This window comes from Staurois parvus, unplaced genomic scaffold (assembly GCF_062004578.1).
Source record: "Staurois parvus isolate SC_StPar_1 unplaced genomic scaffold, SC_StPar_1.0 ptg000735l, whole genome shotgun sequence".
NCBI classification, from domain to species: domain Eukaryota; kingdom Metazoa; phylum Chordata; class Amphibia; order Anura; family Ranidae; genus Staurois; species Staurois parvus.
Genome location: NW_028318531.1, coordinates 1,537,553 through 1,552,783, shown reverse-complemented (window position 1 = coordinate 1,552,783; position 15,231 = coordinate 1,537,553). Strand labels below are relative to the sequence as shown.

Here is a 15,231-nt window from a genome sequence, read left to right as displayed (position 1 = left end):
AATGCGATTGTTTCCCTTCTCCAAAATGGCCACTGGTCAACTTCCGGTTCCTGTGTGCGTCTTGACGTCACTTCCCTTGACGCGTTTCGTCATCGGCTTATGTACTATAAACAAGTGATTTTAAAGGCTTTTTGATGTAAGCAGTATGAATAAAGGTCATATTATTATATGATTGGCGGTATTATATTATGTCCCTCATATTTTATCTCTGGATGGAGTGAAGAGCCTGGAGTCATTGGGATCATTGAGGTTAAGGAATCCAGGGAGGATTGTGGAGATTACTTATTCCTGGGAAAGCTGTTGGATCACTATAAGCATGTGTTATTTGGAGTGTTGGTAAGGGTACCCTTACTTTAAGTAGAAGTGCACACTGGTTTGCAACTTTTTGTGGCACTGAAGGGTGATTCACACACACAGTGTTTTCACTAATTAATTCACGTTTTTTCATTATTAGCAGTGCAAACTGTCCTCCATAGTCTTAAAGTTTGAGCTCGGCATTGTTCTGTATTGTGATTTGACTCCATTTTGCCCTCTCACCTCTGAGGTCTGTAGCCGGGGGGAAATCTGTAAGTGCGAACTATGCAGCAAAATTGTTTTGTTGAACCAACAACCGTGAAAGTAACGTGGCAGTAATTGCACTCTCTCATCACTTTAAGCATCAGATGGTGTCCTAGCCAGCTTTGTTTTTCCACCTCTTAATGTATAAATGCTGCAGTTTAATGTTGTCTGGACTTAGTTCTAGGAGGCAAGTGTTAATGCAGAGGACATGTCAGTAGTCATTGTGTCTCCCAGGTGTCGCTTGAGCGAGAATTCAATGATCTATGCCTGATTGAACAACAGCCAGCACAGAAAAGTCTCCAAACAGGCTGAAACATACTTTTGTGCATATTTTATGAAGAGCCAACAAAGCAACTGTGAAAACGAATGTCTGGCTTACAAGAATGTGTGGTGTCGCAGTTTCTGTTGAATACATGTTTTTCTAATTGTGCTTTAATTTTTATTTTCCTTGCAGTTTTTCATTTTTAATGTGTTTATTAGTTAAAGGTCAAATAGAAATAGAAACATTATGTAAAAAGGCTTGTTAAATAATTCAGATCTATTAATAGAGATTGAAGATTACTGGAAAATCCATTCTGCCAATGGTTCGAGGAGCTCTGCAGCATAAAAGTGAACTAGTAAGAGGTCTTTTGGTGTGAAATGGGTTAAAGGGCCAATGGAACCATGCTTCATAAGTAATGTAAAAAGCTTAAGCATACCTTGAAGCAATCAGCCCAAGCAACACCCATAAAGTGAACTACTGTCCTCTTATTGCATGTAAAGATATTTGAACTTGTTGAAAAACATCTGTGTGATCAGATGCTAAATGACCTATTTTATGTAGGGGAAAAGAACAAACATTTCACTGCTTGAGATCCATTAACACATGCCAGCTAAGTCTAAGAGAAGACCACTGTGGCTTCCAATAGGACATCTACCTGTCTCTGACCACCCTTATGATTTTGGAAGCTTAGCAGAACTAAATATGCACCATATGGCCATCCAAACCTGTTGGAAATCCTGTTCCAAAACCATGACCATGCCCTCTCTTTGTGGTTATAACATCCTCCACTCTTCTGTGAAAGCTTTCTACAAGATTTTGGAGAATGTCTGTGGGAATTTGTGGCCAATCAGCTAAAAGATCATTAGTGAGGTCAGATCCTGGATGAGAAGACCGGGCTCACAATCAACATTCCAGTTCATGCCAAAGGTGTTTGGTGTTGAGGTCAGGGCTCTGTACAGACAACTCAAGTTTCTTCTAACCAAATGTATCATAAATAACTACATTTGGCTTTATACAGTTGCAAGAAAAAGTATGTGAACCCCTTGGGATTACGTGGAGTTTTGCATGAATTGGGCATAAAATGTGCTCTGAATGTCATCTAAGTCACAACAATAGAAGAACACAGTCTGCTGAACATAATACTACTGTCAGGGCAGGAGCCGAGGAACGGACAGGCAGGCCTAACAATGTAACGCACTGGCTGACGACAACCACTACCCTCAGGGCGCGGAGTCTAAGTCCCAGGCTGCCCTTCACCAGAGCCCCTGATGGTGGGGATGGACTTGACGCAGCCAGGAACCAGGTCGCGGCCCCCGAGACACCTCAGCTGCGGTAATGGCCGCCGCCAATGGCGTGTAGCTGGTGGAAGAAACAAAAGAGTAGTCAGACAAGCCGGGGTCAACAACAACAGGACAAAACAGTACAGGACAGCAGACAAGAATCACAGGTCACAAGCCGGGTTCAGCAACAGAGGGTCAGATCAAAGGAGAATACAAATAATAGTCAAGTCACAAGCCGAATCAGAATACCAGGAGAGTCACGAGAGTCAGAACAGAGTAATAGTAACACAGAGACACAAGACACAAGTGCAAAGAGCATGTGCGGGCCACAGGCTTATATGTCATCAGCCACGCCCCTCTGGGGGGTGGACCTCAGAGACCTGAAGGCATAAAAAGGACTCCCATCATGCACAGCAGAATCCAAGATGGACGCCAGCACATGGAGTAACATAACCTCAGGGAAAAGGTAGGACCTTGACAACTACACAAACATTAGATGTTGCCATGGTTTAATTGCACATAACATGTAAACATTCACAGTGCAGGGAGGAAAAAGTATGTGAGGCCCTAGCTTAATGACTTCTCCCAGAGCTAATTGGAGCCAGGAGTGAGCCAACCTTGACTCCAATCAGTGTGATGATATTGGATGTGTTGCTGACAGCTGTCCTGCCCTTAAAAAACACACACCTGTTTTGGGATTACTGGTTTCAAGAAGCACTGTCTGATGTGAACCATGCCTCGCAGAAAAGAGCTCTCAGAAGACCTACGATCAAGAATTGTTGACTTGCATGAAGCTGGAAAGGGTTACAAAAGTATCTCCAAAAGCCTTGATGTTCATGTGTCCATGGTAAGACAGACTGTCTACAAATGGAGAAAGTTTAGCACTGTTGCTACTCTCCCTAGGCGTGGTCGTCCTGTAAAAATGACTGCAAGAGCACAGCGCAGAATGCTGCATGAGGTAAAGAAGAATCCCAGAGTGTCAGCTAAAGACCTACAGAAATCTCTGGCACATGCTAACATTTTTGTTGACACATCTACAATAAGGAAAACATTAAACAAGAATGGAGTACATGGGAAGACACCATGGAGGAAGCCATTGCTGTCCTCCCTGCACTGTGAATGTTTACATGTTATGTGAAATTAAACCATGGCAACATCTAATGTTTGTGTAGTATTATGTTCAGAAGACTGTGTTCTTCTATTGTTGTGACTTAGATGACGTTCAGAGCACATTTTATGCCCAATTCATGCAAAACTCCACGTAATCCCAAGGGGTTCACATACTTTTTCTTGCAACTGTACACAGGAGCATATTCATGATGGAGTAGACAAACGATTATCACAGGTTTTTAACTGCTCAATTGTCTAAAATATCTTTGTATGCTGTAGCATCAGTAGGACCATCCACTGGAAACACCTCATTTGGAGGGGTGTTCACATACTTGTGGCCATATAGGTAAGTGTGATAGTGTAATCACTGACCATATAGTGTATTAAAAGATCGCAAATATATTAAAAAAGGTGGGTGTTGTTTTAGGCTAGGTTCATGCCTATGCAATTTGATCCATTTCTGCAGTGTGTTTTGCGTTTTTCCACATGCGTTTTTGAAGGGTTTTTGATGCATTTTGCATTTTTGTTTTTTTTTACTTGTTGCTGGGCAGATTGAAATGCAAAACGCATAAAAAATGCATCAAAAGCGCCCTACGTGCTTTTCAGCAGTGTCTTCGTTGAGGTCTATAGAACCAAAAACGTAACATTTTGTGTTTAAAAAAGTCCCTGACCCTTTCCAAAAAACGCACCTGGTGAAAACGTACAGATGTGAACCTGTCCCATAGGAAATCATGTTAAATGGACTGCTGTGCATTTTCACAAAACGATGCGGAAATAAAATATGCTTAGAGTAAACTTGCAAAAACCTGGGTAACTTAATGTAAGCTGTTGATGAGCAAAACACATGAGCAGAAGTTGTCCCAAAATTAATAATAGGTCCAGATATATATGTATCGTTCATATATATATTGTTCCAGCTATTGTTTCTCAGTTTTGCATAGCCAATGTTTTTGTTTCTTACTTTTGGATAGGTTGGGGATAGAGTGGGGAAGGATTAGAACCCCTATTAACTGCTACCTGGACCTGGAGACTGAAATCACTATCATCTCATATTGTTATTTGAGTCCCTATATGAGATACTTTGTCACTTAGTGTTTGATGAAACCTTTGTGACTGGTATAGGAAATCTAATGGACAAATGTTATCAGATAAACCCTGGCAGGTATTCTAAATCTTCCCCACACTATCCAAAATTAAAAGAAAAAGGTTTGGATGGGCTTACACTTTAATAATGTTGTAGCCTTGCCCCTTTCCAATTATAATTTGTATCCATTTCATTATTTGAGTAAGGTTACAGTTATTTTGGGATACTTAAGACAGGGCAATTTACACAAGTATCCTTTTCCCTTGAAATATAAAATTAATAGATCACCCAAACCACCCCCAACATGTACAAAAGTGCAGACGGAAGACAGCTACTGCATTTAGACAACTGAATAAAGAAAGAACCTCTGTCTCACCTGCCAGCACACTAAACATTGCCTCCAACAAGCAGCTTTGTTGTGAGCTTTTGGACATATTGAGGACTCCAGAAGGAACCCTCTCCTTTCTATATGTAGATACATTTTAATAGCTGTAAGAATATCACTTCGGTCATCCAATTACCTTTTTATGACAGTTTAGGGATGAGCCAAGCCGAAATATAACACATGGAAATGAGTCATGTACTGCACATTGTGACATCTCCGAGGATCTAGCGAATAATTATCCTTGTAGCCATATTCTATAAGTTAAAAGTACACTCCAGCCAAGAAATTCTCTATTTCAAGTCCAACTCCAAAATACACTTATTTTGTTTTCAATAAATTTGGAAAAGTTGGGACCTTTGTTGGTTTTTCATGCTGTGTCCACACGGGAAATTACCTTCCCTTCTTGTCTGGATGGGTGCTGAGGTTGTAGTTTACCAGGGGCACTTTGGACAGCAGGGAGTGGGGGAAGGGATGAGTAGGGGGAGATGGGAGGGAAAAAATAAGATCGAAGTGAGGAGAGGCATGCGGCAAAGAAGGAGGAGACAGGAGAAGAGATCAGATTTGAGGAAGGGAGATAACAGGAAAGGGGAGGAGAGAAGAGAGGAGAAAAGGTATGAGATTAGAGAGGAAAAGAGAGGAGTTGGAGGTAAAAAGAGAGTAGAAGAGAGGGAAAATAAGAATGAAAGAAATGAAAGGGAGACAGGAGAAGAGATGAGATTGGAGGAAGGGAGATAACAGAAAAGGGGAGGAGAGAAGAGAGGAGAAAAGGTTTGAGACTAGAGAGGGAAGGAGAGGCGATGGAGGTAAAATGAGAGTAGAAGAGAGGGAAAATAAGAATGCAATAAATGAAAGGAGGTAGGAACAGAGAAAGGGAAAGAGAGGACAAAGGAGGGAGGAAAGAGAGGAGAGAATCAGATTGGGGAGAAAAAGAGAAGAGGAGAAAGGATTGGAGATGAAAGAGTAAGAAGAGAAGAGAGGGATGTAAAAAGAGAGAGTGGAGGATAGGAAAAAAGGACAATGAAAGAAAGAATATTAGATAAGAGGAGAGCAGAGGAAAGGTAGAAGAGGGCAAAGGAGGGAGGAAAGAGTGGAGAGAGTTTGAGAGGCGGGAAGGAGAGGGAGGTAAGAGAAGGTAGGAAAGGAGAGTGGAAGAAATCAGTAAAAGCGAGGAGAAGAGTAAAGGCCAAGAGGACAAGGAGAGAGAGAATTGGAGAAAGCCAAATCAGTAAAAGTGAGGAGAAGCCAGAAGGCCAAGAGGAAAGAAGAGAGAGAATTGGAGAAGAGGAGAAGGGGTTGGAGAAGGGAGCAGAGGAGAGATGGTTGGAGAATGGAAAAGACTAGAGAGAACTGGAGAAGGGAGAAAAGGAAAGAGGGTTGGTAAAGGGAGAAGAAGAGGGAGAATTGGAGAGGGAGAAGAGGAAAGATGGTTGACGAGTGAAGACTAGAGGAAACTGGGGAAGGAAGAAGATGAGAGAGGGTTGGCGAAGGGAGAAGAGGAAAGTGAATTGGAGAAGGGAGAACAGCAGAGAGGGTCAGAGAAAGGAGAAGAGGAGAGAAAATTAGAGAAGGGAGAGGAGGAACGATGGTTGGCAAATGGAGAAGACTATAGAGAACTGGAGAAGGAAGAAGATGAGAGTGAGTTGGCAAGGGAGAAGAGGAGAGAGGGTTGGAGAAGGGAGGAGAGGATGAACAAGAGTGGAAGTGAGGGGTTACAAAGAGAGGGAAAGGGATGGAGGAAAGAGAGGTGAGCTTTAGAGAGGAGGATCAGAGCTGTGGAGGGATGTACTTGATGGATATCTGTCTTTTTTATGTCTATAACCAAATATGAAAAAAAGAAAATATTCTGACTTTCCTGGGTTATTTTTGGTTCTTTTAAATGAATAACCCAATTTTTTTTTTTGCTTTATTTCCTAGCTGAATCCAGTTTTAAACTACAAATAATTTTTTGTCTTCCCAGGCTTCCACCATCTCTTTCTCAGACTAATTTGTTCGGCAATATTCTCATGCACGAAGTCAATTTGGTATTGAACATTTTAGAAGTGCGGCTTACCTCTGAATTGTATCCCCGGCCCGCAGGATTCGGTGCCCCCCGCTATGCCCTGTCTCACGTAGTCTGGTACAAGGACGCACTGACTCCAGTCTTGAGGTTTCCACCTGTGAATCATTACAAGGCAGGTCTGTGAGAACAGGTGTGCAGACATGTAATTGTGTTTTCCTCCTGATTGACTTGCAGATTGGGAAATGAATTCTCATCAAATCGGTGGACATTCACCGCTAAGGCAGCGTGGCTAATTCTCATTTAATTGTGAAAAATAAACCAGCTGCATGCGTGCGGGAGAAATAGATTTTGCAGTGCTGAAGATCGAAAGTTAATTACATTTTTCTTGTCATTCATTTTCCAAAATATGGTATTATTGCTCTCTCCCTGCTGGGTGTAAAGTTGATTTTTCCATCTATGGTGACGTTAATGTAGTGAAGACATATTGAGGCTGTTTTTCCCAAGTAATTTAGACATCCAGAATTTCTTTATTAGAATATGCAATGCTAATAAGTTCTACAAATTCAGATTTCCATTATCTTATATCACTTAAAGGGTCAGTCCATCCCTAAAAGTTACAGTCATGGCCAAAACTATTGGCACCCCTGCATTTCTGTCAGATAATGCACCAAGAAATGTTTTGCACTTACAAATGTTTAGGCATTCTCATGTTTATTTCTTTTGTTTGTATTGGTATGAGACAAAAAAGTGGAGAAACAAAAAGCCAAATCTGACACATTCCACGCAAAGCCTCAACAATGGACTGGAAAAATTATTGTCACCCTCAATTTAACATTTGGTAGCACACCGCTTGGAAAAAATAACTGAAATCAATTGCTTCCTGTAATCATTAATGAGTTTCTTACACCTCTCTACTGGAATTTTGGACCACTCTTCTTTCGCCAACTGCTCCAGGTCTCTCAGATTGGAAGGGCTTTCTTTTCCCAATTGCTGTTTTGAGATCTCTCCACAGATGCTCTATGGGATTGAGGACTGAACTCATTGATGGCCAGTTCAGTCCTCTCCACCTCTCCAGTGCTTTGAAACCATTTCTGGGAGTTTTTTGACATGTGCTTTGGGTCATTGTCCTGCTGTAAGACCCATGAACTCTGATGGAGACCCAATTTCTGACACTAGGCCCTACATTGCACCCTAGAATTCTTTGGTAGTTTTCAGATTTCATAATGCCATGCACACTGTCGAGACATCCAGTGCCTGAAGCAGCAAAGCAACCCCAACACAACAGTGAACCTCCACCATGTTTGACTGTAGAGGCTTTATTCCTTTCTTTAAAGGCCTCATTTCTTTTTCTGAAAACAGTAGAATGATGGGCTTTACCAAAAAGCTATAATTTTATTTAATCTGTCCACGGCACATTCTCCCAAAAGGATTTTGGCTTCCTCAGGTACGTTTTGGCAAACTCCAATTTGGCTTTTTTATGTTTCTGTGTCAGCAGTAGGGTCCTCCTGGGTCTCCTACCATAGCGCCCCTTTTTATTCAGATGGCAACGTATAGTGCAAGCTGACACAGTTGTACCATGTGCCTGAAGGTCAGCTTGAATTTGTCTGGAAATTGATTGAGTTTCTGTAGCCACCATTCGAAAAATCCTCTGTTGTAATTCTTTTTTTAGTTAGTCTGGCTGAAAAAAGACAAAATCCATCCAGTTCAACCATATAAAAACCATATAAAAAAAAAAGTTATAATCCTACACCCACAGTTGATCCAGAGGAAGGCAAAAAAAACCCCAGCAAAGCATGATCCAATTTGCTCCTGCAGGGGAAAAAAATCCTTCCTGATCCCCTGAAGAGGCAGTTTGGATTTTCCTTGGATCAACTTTACCTATAAATGTCCATAGGTTCATGTCCAGAAAGATTAGCTACAGGGCCATGGGCTGTAAACTTATTGACAATGTTGTGCACATTGGACACAGGAACATTAGGATTTCTGAAGATGGACTTGTAACCTTGAGAGTGTCCATGCTTTCCCATAATTTTTGTTCTCAAATTCTCAGACAAATCTTTGCTGCGCTATCTCTTCTTCCTGCTCCGTGTGGCACACAGAGACACACAACAGAAAGCTTGAGTCAATTTATCACCATTTTAACTGGTTGCTGGTGTGATTTCTATATTGTCAGCACCTGTTAATTGATATACGTGAGTTTAATTACAAATTACAAGAGCATCACAAACTTGGAATGCAATTATTTCTTACAATTTTGGGAAGGTGGCAACAATTTTCTTAAGTTTTTCTATTTTCGATTTTTAGGATTTTGTGTGGAATGTGTCAGATTTGGGTTTTTGTTTCTCCACTTTTTTGTTTCATACCAATATAAACAAAAGAAATAAACATGAGAATGCCTAAACATTTGTAATTGCAACATTTTTATTGGTGAAGTGGTGCATTATCTGACAGAAATGCAGGGGTGTCAATATTTTTGCCCATGACTGTAAATAACTGGTATTTTAAAGAGCATAGCAAAGTATAGCAAATTCTAAGTGGTCACCATGAAGAATTTTCAGCCCACTTTTCACATATATAAATACTTTCTCTTGCATATTTTTTATATTGCATTAATGCACAGATTTATAGATGACCATAAGAAGCAGGGTAAATTAGCCATTTCAATTAGTCTGCCTAAATGTTTTGCGATAATGAAGGTAATCTGTTTAGAATCTTTATTGAAACAAATTGTGTAACTATTCAGTTCAATCATGTGAAAAGGAAATTAACGTTGTTTTTTCACGACTGGATGACTGAAATGAATACAAAATTTTCAGTAAAGAATCTCAACTTCTTTAGTAAATCAGCCTTAATATATGAGCTACACATGGGAGGGGGATTTACTAAAACTGGAGCGTGCAAAATCTGGTGCAACTCTGCATAGAAGCCAATCAGCTTCCAGTTTCTTTTGTCAAAGCTTACTTGAACAAGCTGACGTTAGAAGATCATAGGGTACAATGCACAGCTGCACCAGATTTTGCACTTGTTTTAGTAAATCAAACCCATAGAGTACAGATTTTTTAGCTGAAACATAGACTTGCATTTTAAGAAGAAATAGTAAAGACGCACAGCTGTTGAGTGGATTGTACTTGCAGTACTAGGGTCCTTGGTTCAAGTTCCAACCAGAACACCACCTGCATGGAGTTTTCTTGTGCTTTTGTCAGTTTCCTCCCACACTCCAAAGACATGCTGGTAGGTTAATTGGCTCCTGTTTAAATTGGCAGTGTATAATGGGCTTAGAAAAAATGCCAGATATGGATATCTTGGACCAATGTAACTATGCATATACTGTACCATACCTGTAGGATCCCTGTGGAAGCTGGAAATCACTGTAGTTGGCACTGCTACTCCAGTGATCTCCACTAGCTTCATTGTCCTGTGCCGAATGGCTGCCCTGCTGCATTGTGAATACAGGAGGTCGTCTGATGGACAGGGATGCCATTCAGAGAATGCTTTGCACTTTATCAATGAACGCAAAGCATTCTCTGAATAGCACCCCTGTACATCAGGTGACCTCCTGTAGCATTCTCTGATTGGGCTAGGTTGAGATCCTGACATCACCAACCCACCTGTCCACTTCGTACAATCAAAGATTGCTTTGCCCAGCCCAGTGGCTAACCTCCTGTGTTCACAAGGCAGCAGGGCAGCCACTCAGCACAGGACCCAGAAGCTATTGGAGATCAGTGGAGTAGCTGTTTCTATTTCACTGATTTCCAGGTTGTAGAGGGAGCCCACAGATGTGGTGTATTCATAGTTACATTGGTCCAAGCTGGACCAAAGTAACAATGTAAGAATCTCTATACCTGGAATTCATCTTTAATTATACAAAAAAGTGTCTCTGGAAGCTATTTTAGGCTGCTAATGTCTCCTTGATGTTCCTAAAGCCCAAACGGTTCATTTTATATTGTTTTGGATAAGGTTTGTAATTGTTTAAAACTCATGTCAGTTTTTTCATCATCTTTCTTCCATAGTGGAGATTTCCGTCATTTCATGCCCAGAAAGCACCATGAGAATTAAAAGAAAGATTCTCCAAAGAAAGGGATATCCCCTTTTAGACAGTTGTACCTGAAGAAGCATCCTCTTAGGAATATTTCCCCTTTGTTCCTGTTCTGTTGACAGCTCTAAATTCTGGATACCCCATCATTTTCAGTCCTAGTGGCAGTGGTCACCAGGACAAATAGAGAGGGTGAATCTCCGTAACGGGAACATAGACAGCAATACAAGCCTAAGTGTGATAGGTCAAAGACAGTGCCAAATAAAAAAAATCCTTAGTAGTCGAAATACTTTAATTCTTAAGTCCTAAAGATTTTTCATTTGGCACTCTCTTTAACCCCTTAGGCTCCATGCACACTGGACGTTTTAATAACACTGGTAACGTTAGCTGTGTAAAGTCACGTTAAAACGTGAGTTTCTCATTGCTTTTGCATTAGCGTTTGTTTTGCCACGTTTTTCCGCGTTTGCGTTTTTTAGCATTTTTATCCTTCCCCCATAAAAAATTTTTTGGGTCAAAAAAAGTCCAAAAATGCTGGTTTGTCTTGATTTGCCACATTGTTCCGCATTTTGCCATGTTTTTCAGCATTAGAACGTTTTTACAGGTGACTAGTCTTGGGTTTTTTTTCCAGCCAAAAAATCGTCCCAGCCAAAAAACGTTGATTACAGTCTATGTGAGCATGAACACATAGGATAACATGCTGGGGAGTTTACTAGCTGTAGAAAAAAAACAACAAAAGCCAAAAACAGCCCCTGTAAAAATGTCCAGTGTGCATGAGGACTTACACTTGGATTTCTCAACTACATTGGTCAATGTGATGAGCTGCCAAATACAGGCCAATTGTAATGACTTTGTCCACATTTTGATAACCTGTAAAAATCCATGTCCAGCACCACTCTACCGCTACCTCTTTTTTTTTTTTTTAATTAAATATTTATTGATTTTTCAAGTTATTACAAATATCCATCAAAGGAGACACAACACGTATAAATATCCATAACATTTCTACATTTCCCCTTCTAAAAACTATTTTCTTTCCCAACCCTCCCGATCCTTTCCCAGATCCCACCCCCCTCCCTCCCCTCTGCATGCGCTCTCCCACTCTATTCTCTCGAGGCCTAATGACTTTAGGTATCGTCCTAGTTTATAGCTTTCTATATTTCTCTTTCAATCCTGATTTTTCCCATTTTTCCCATCTCATATAATATACCCCCATCTTGTCTTCCTGCATTTGGTAAAGTTTTTCCATTCTACCAATCTGGTTTACTCTATTGACCCAGTCTTCCTCCTTCGGCACCTCTGTTTTCTGCCAAAACTTGGGTATCAAACCTTTTTCAGCATTTAAGTAGTACCATACGCCTGATTCTTTGTATTTGTTTACTGATGTCTCAACATTATGTAGGAGGCAAATCGTTGGGTCTAACCCTATGTCATTTCCAGTTATTATTTCAATCAGTTTAACTATTGTCTTCCAAAAAGCTTGAATTTTCGGACATTCCCACCATATGTGAAAAACTGTGCCCATCTCTCCGCAGCCTCTCCAACATATTTTTGAGTTCTCCCCCCTCATCTTGTGCTCAATACTCGGTGTAATGTGCCATCGTGTCAAACACTTATAATTAATCTCCACCTCTCTCATACTAACGTTCTCGTGTATCAATCTAAATATCTTTTCCTGTTTATCCTCATCTAATACCACTTCCATATCTCCTTCCCACTACCACTACCCCTTGAGCAATACAAACCTGACTGTGATTCTAATCCAGCCTTTCTCAACCTTTTCAACACACAGGAACCCTTGAAATAACTTTCTCAAGGAACCCCTGCTAAAAATGACTATATCCACAACTTATGATACATGTGATGGTCAGTGGGAAGAATGATCCTTACACTTGTGGTCATCTGGAGAATGGCCACCCTTACAGATAAGTTAAAATGATCAATGGTGTCAGTGGGAACCTACTTGGGAGGTAGAGGTGGTCATAGTTCAAGGAAACCCTAGCAACCTCTGGAGGAACCCTAGTTGAGAAACCTTATTCTAGACCCTCATAAATTAATCCGATACTAAGAAAAAAGTTTTGACTTTAGATACACTGCAATAGTTGGCTTCAATATTCTTTGCTGGCATGAATATTTGTTCATGTCTTAACTTCTTAGGAAAAGTGTCTTCTGAAATTTTGGCAAAACCCACAAACTAGCTGCCTTAACTTTCATGCCATTGACAGAAACACTTATCTGTTCAGTTAGCTTTTCTAGCTTTCCTTCCAACATGTTTTTCCCTTTCCTTGAAGAAGATAAAATGCCAAATAATTCCTCAGGTGTGACTGTTTCTAAAAACTGTAAGATCAATTTTGGTGTCTGAAGACTCCAGAGATGAAGATGAGAATCAGACTCTTCGCTATATGTCAGTTCCATCACCTTCCGACATCAGAGCACCTTTGTACTAAAACACCTTTTTATTTCTGCCATTTAAAATGAAGTAGCCCTTGAATCACAGATATTGATCAGCCGTCAGACACATTTATAGCATAGGCACTTAATAATATGCAGGCAGCTAGTCTCCTGCTACTATCTCTCCTCTCATTATACAGCGATCACTATGGGAACAAACACAAATATATTCCAAAACCTATACATCGGAAAGTAGCCTAATGTTTTTTTTATTCTTCACAACAAAATTAGAAGCAATTGTATTCTCTGGCTTCGAGGAGTAGATGGTAGTTTAATGTCTGTGTATATTCCGATGGCTCATGTGCTGCAGGTTATGAAAGTATAGAGGTGAGATAATTATAGGAGAGAGCTAAGTAAAATGCGTCTTCAGCTTATCTGCTTGAGCAATCAGTCGGTGCCTTTCCCTGACATAGAGCCACGGTAAACCAGCAGAAGGAAAGACAGGGGCCAGCGGGCCCCCACCAGCCCAGTGCAACGAACAGAATTACTGAGGTCTACAGACTAGCTGACTTAAAGTGGTTGTAAACCTCTGGAATGAAATATGAAAAAGCATATCCGTCTATAGTGTGCACTTGTCTCAATTCAGAGCACTGAGTGTCATTTCTCTCTACTGCCTCATTCCTCTGTTATCAGCATGAGTCATTTCTAAGGGTTCATGTACACTGCAGCTGATAAACTGACGTTCAGGAGCTTTTCTGCTTTTTTTCAGCAGCCCCTGAACTCTCCCTAATGTTTTCCTATGTGTCCATGTTGCTTACAGTCGTTTACAGGCAGTTGAGTTTACAGTCGTTTTTTTGAACGCGCCAATCTTGCGTTCAGGAGAAAATTTAATCAGTGTTTCAAACGCTTGTAAACGCGGCTGACCGCATTTATAAGCGTTTGCGTTTTTTAATTGTTCTATATCCAAATGCTTTTTTCATCATCAGAAATGCATGCAAAGAGTTTTCCATGTATTCAAATGGACCCGGTACACCAGCGCAGTCAGTTCCAGGTTTGGCGTGAAGGAAAAAATGGTAGAACGTGCCGCATTATGCTCATGATGGGATCCATAGTGAATACAACCAGAAAAGACGGGTCATCTCAACACATACTGCTCTCTCTGCTTCTGCTCTCTCTATTTCTCTCAAAATGTCTGAAATAGTTAATTTTTTACTGTTTTTCAGTGCATTCTGGGCATTTTGGAAGGTCTCCTGAGGTTATCTTTAAAAAACGTTTCTAAATGCAAACGCGCAGAAACGCAGTATGCAAACACGGCTAAACAGATGTTTTTTTAACCTACGCTTTTCAGCAGTCAGTTTCCATCATTCAGTTTCCATCATTCAGAAGTGTTTTTCAAATGTCCCGTGTACATGGAGCCTTACTGGTTTTCCTGGCACCAAGAAAAAAATGATGATAGGGAAGGGAGCTCCAGCATACAGCCTGTGATTGTGTGAAGGGGAGGTGGGTGGGCGTGTCCCTTCCCTCCAATCATCTCTCACTTTGTTCTGCAGAGTGTAACCTCAGCTCCCCACCCATGCTTTCTGAAAGTTCAGACAAGCTGTATAAATTATGGGCTTTGAATGGATGTAGAGATGGCTGCCAAAAAACAGGTACTGCTTATGTAGGAGGATTTGTTTCATCTCTGTGTATCACCTGAGGCCAGTCACTTCACTGGGTATATGTAAGGATTTACGACCACTTTAAAGCTGTTATTTTATATGGCAATTTTTCCATAGTTACATTGGTTCATGTATGCGCCATACCTGTGGGATCACCATGGAAATTAGAAATCACTGTAACTGGCACCACTATTCTAGTGATTGCTTCTATCTTCTGGGTCCCATGGCAAGCAGCTGCCCTGCTACATGCTGTGTAGGGATGTCCTTGATGTTCGAGTTGAATATAAGTTCGACTCGAACATCAGGTCAGCTGTTCACCCTCTGTGCCCCACAATGCACTGTGCTCTGACAGTGCATTGCGATTGGCCAAAGCAATGCACCTGACCACAGGTCAGGTGCAATGCTTTGGCCAATCACATCACAATTGGGCGGGGCTAAATGTGACATCACCGCTAGCTCCGCCCAATTGTTTAT

General features: G+C 40.9%; 1 protein-coding gene across 4 annotated transcripts in view; it reads right to left on the bottom strand.

Moving 5' to 3' along the window:
* The window catches only part of THSD7B (thrombospondin type 1 domain containing 7B), an 805,377-nt gene that overhangs the window by 350,610 nt on the left and 439,536 nt on the right, over positions 1-15,231 (bottom strand). For all 4 annotated transcript variants that reach the window (XM_089654059.1, XM_089654060.1, XM_089654057.1 and 1 more), the window contains one exon: positions 6,730-6,833. In XM_089654059.1, coding sequence (XP_089510185.1) covers positions 6,730-6,833 — 104 coding nt within the window. The remainder of the gene's footprint in view (positions 1-6,729; positions 6,834-15,231) is intronic.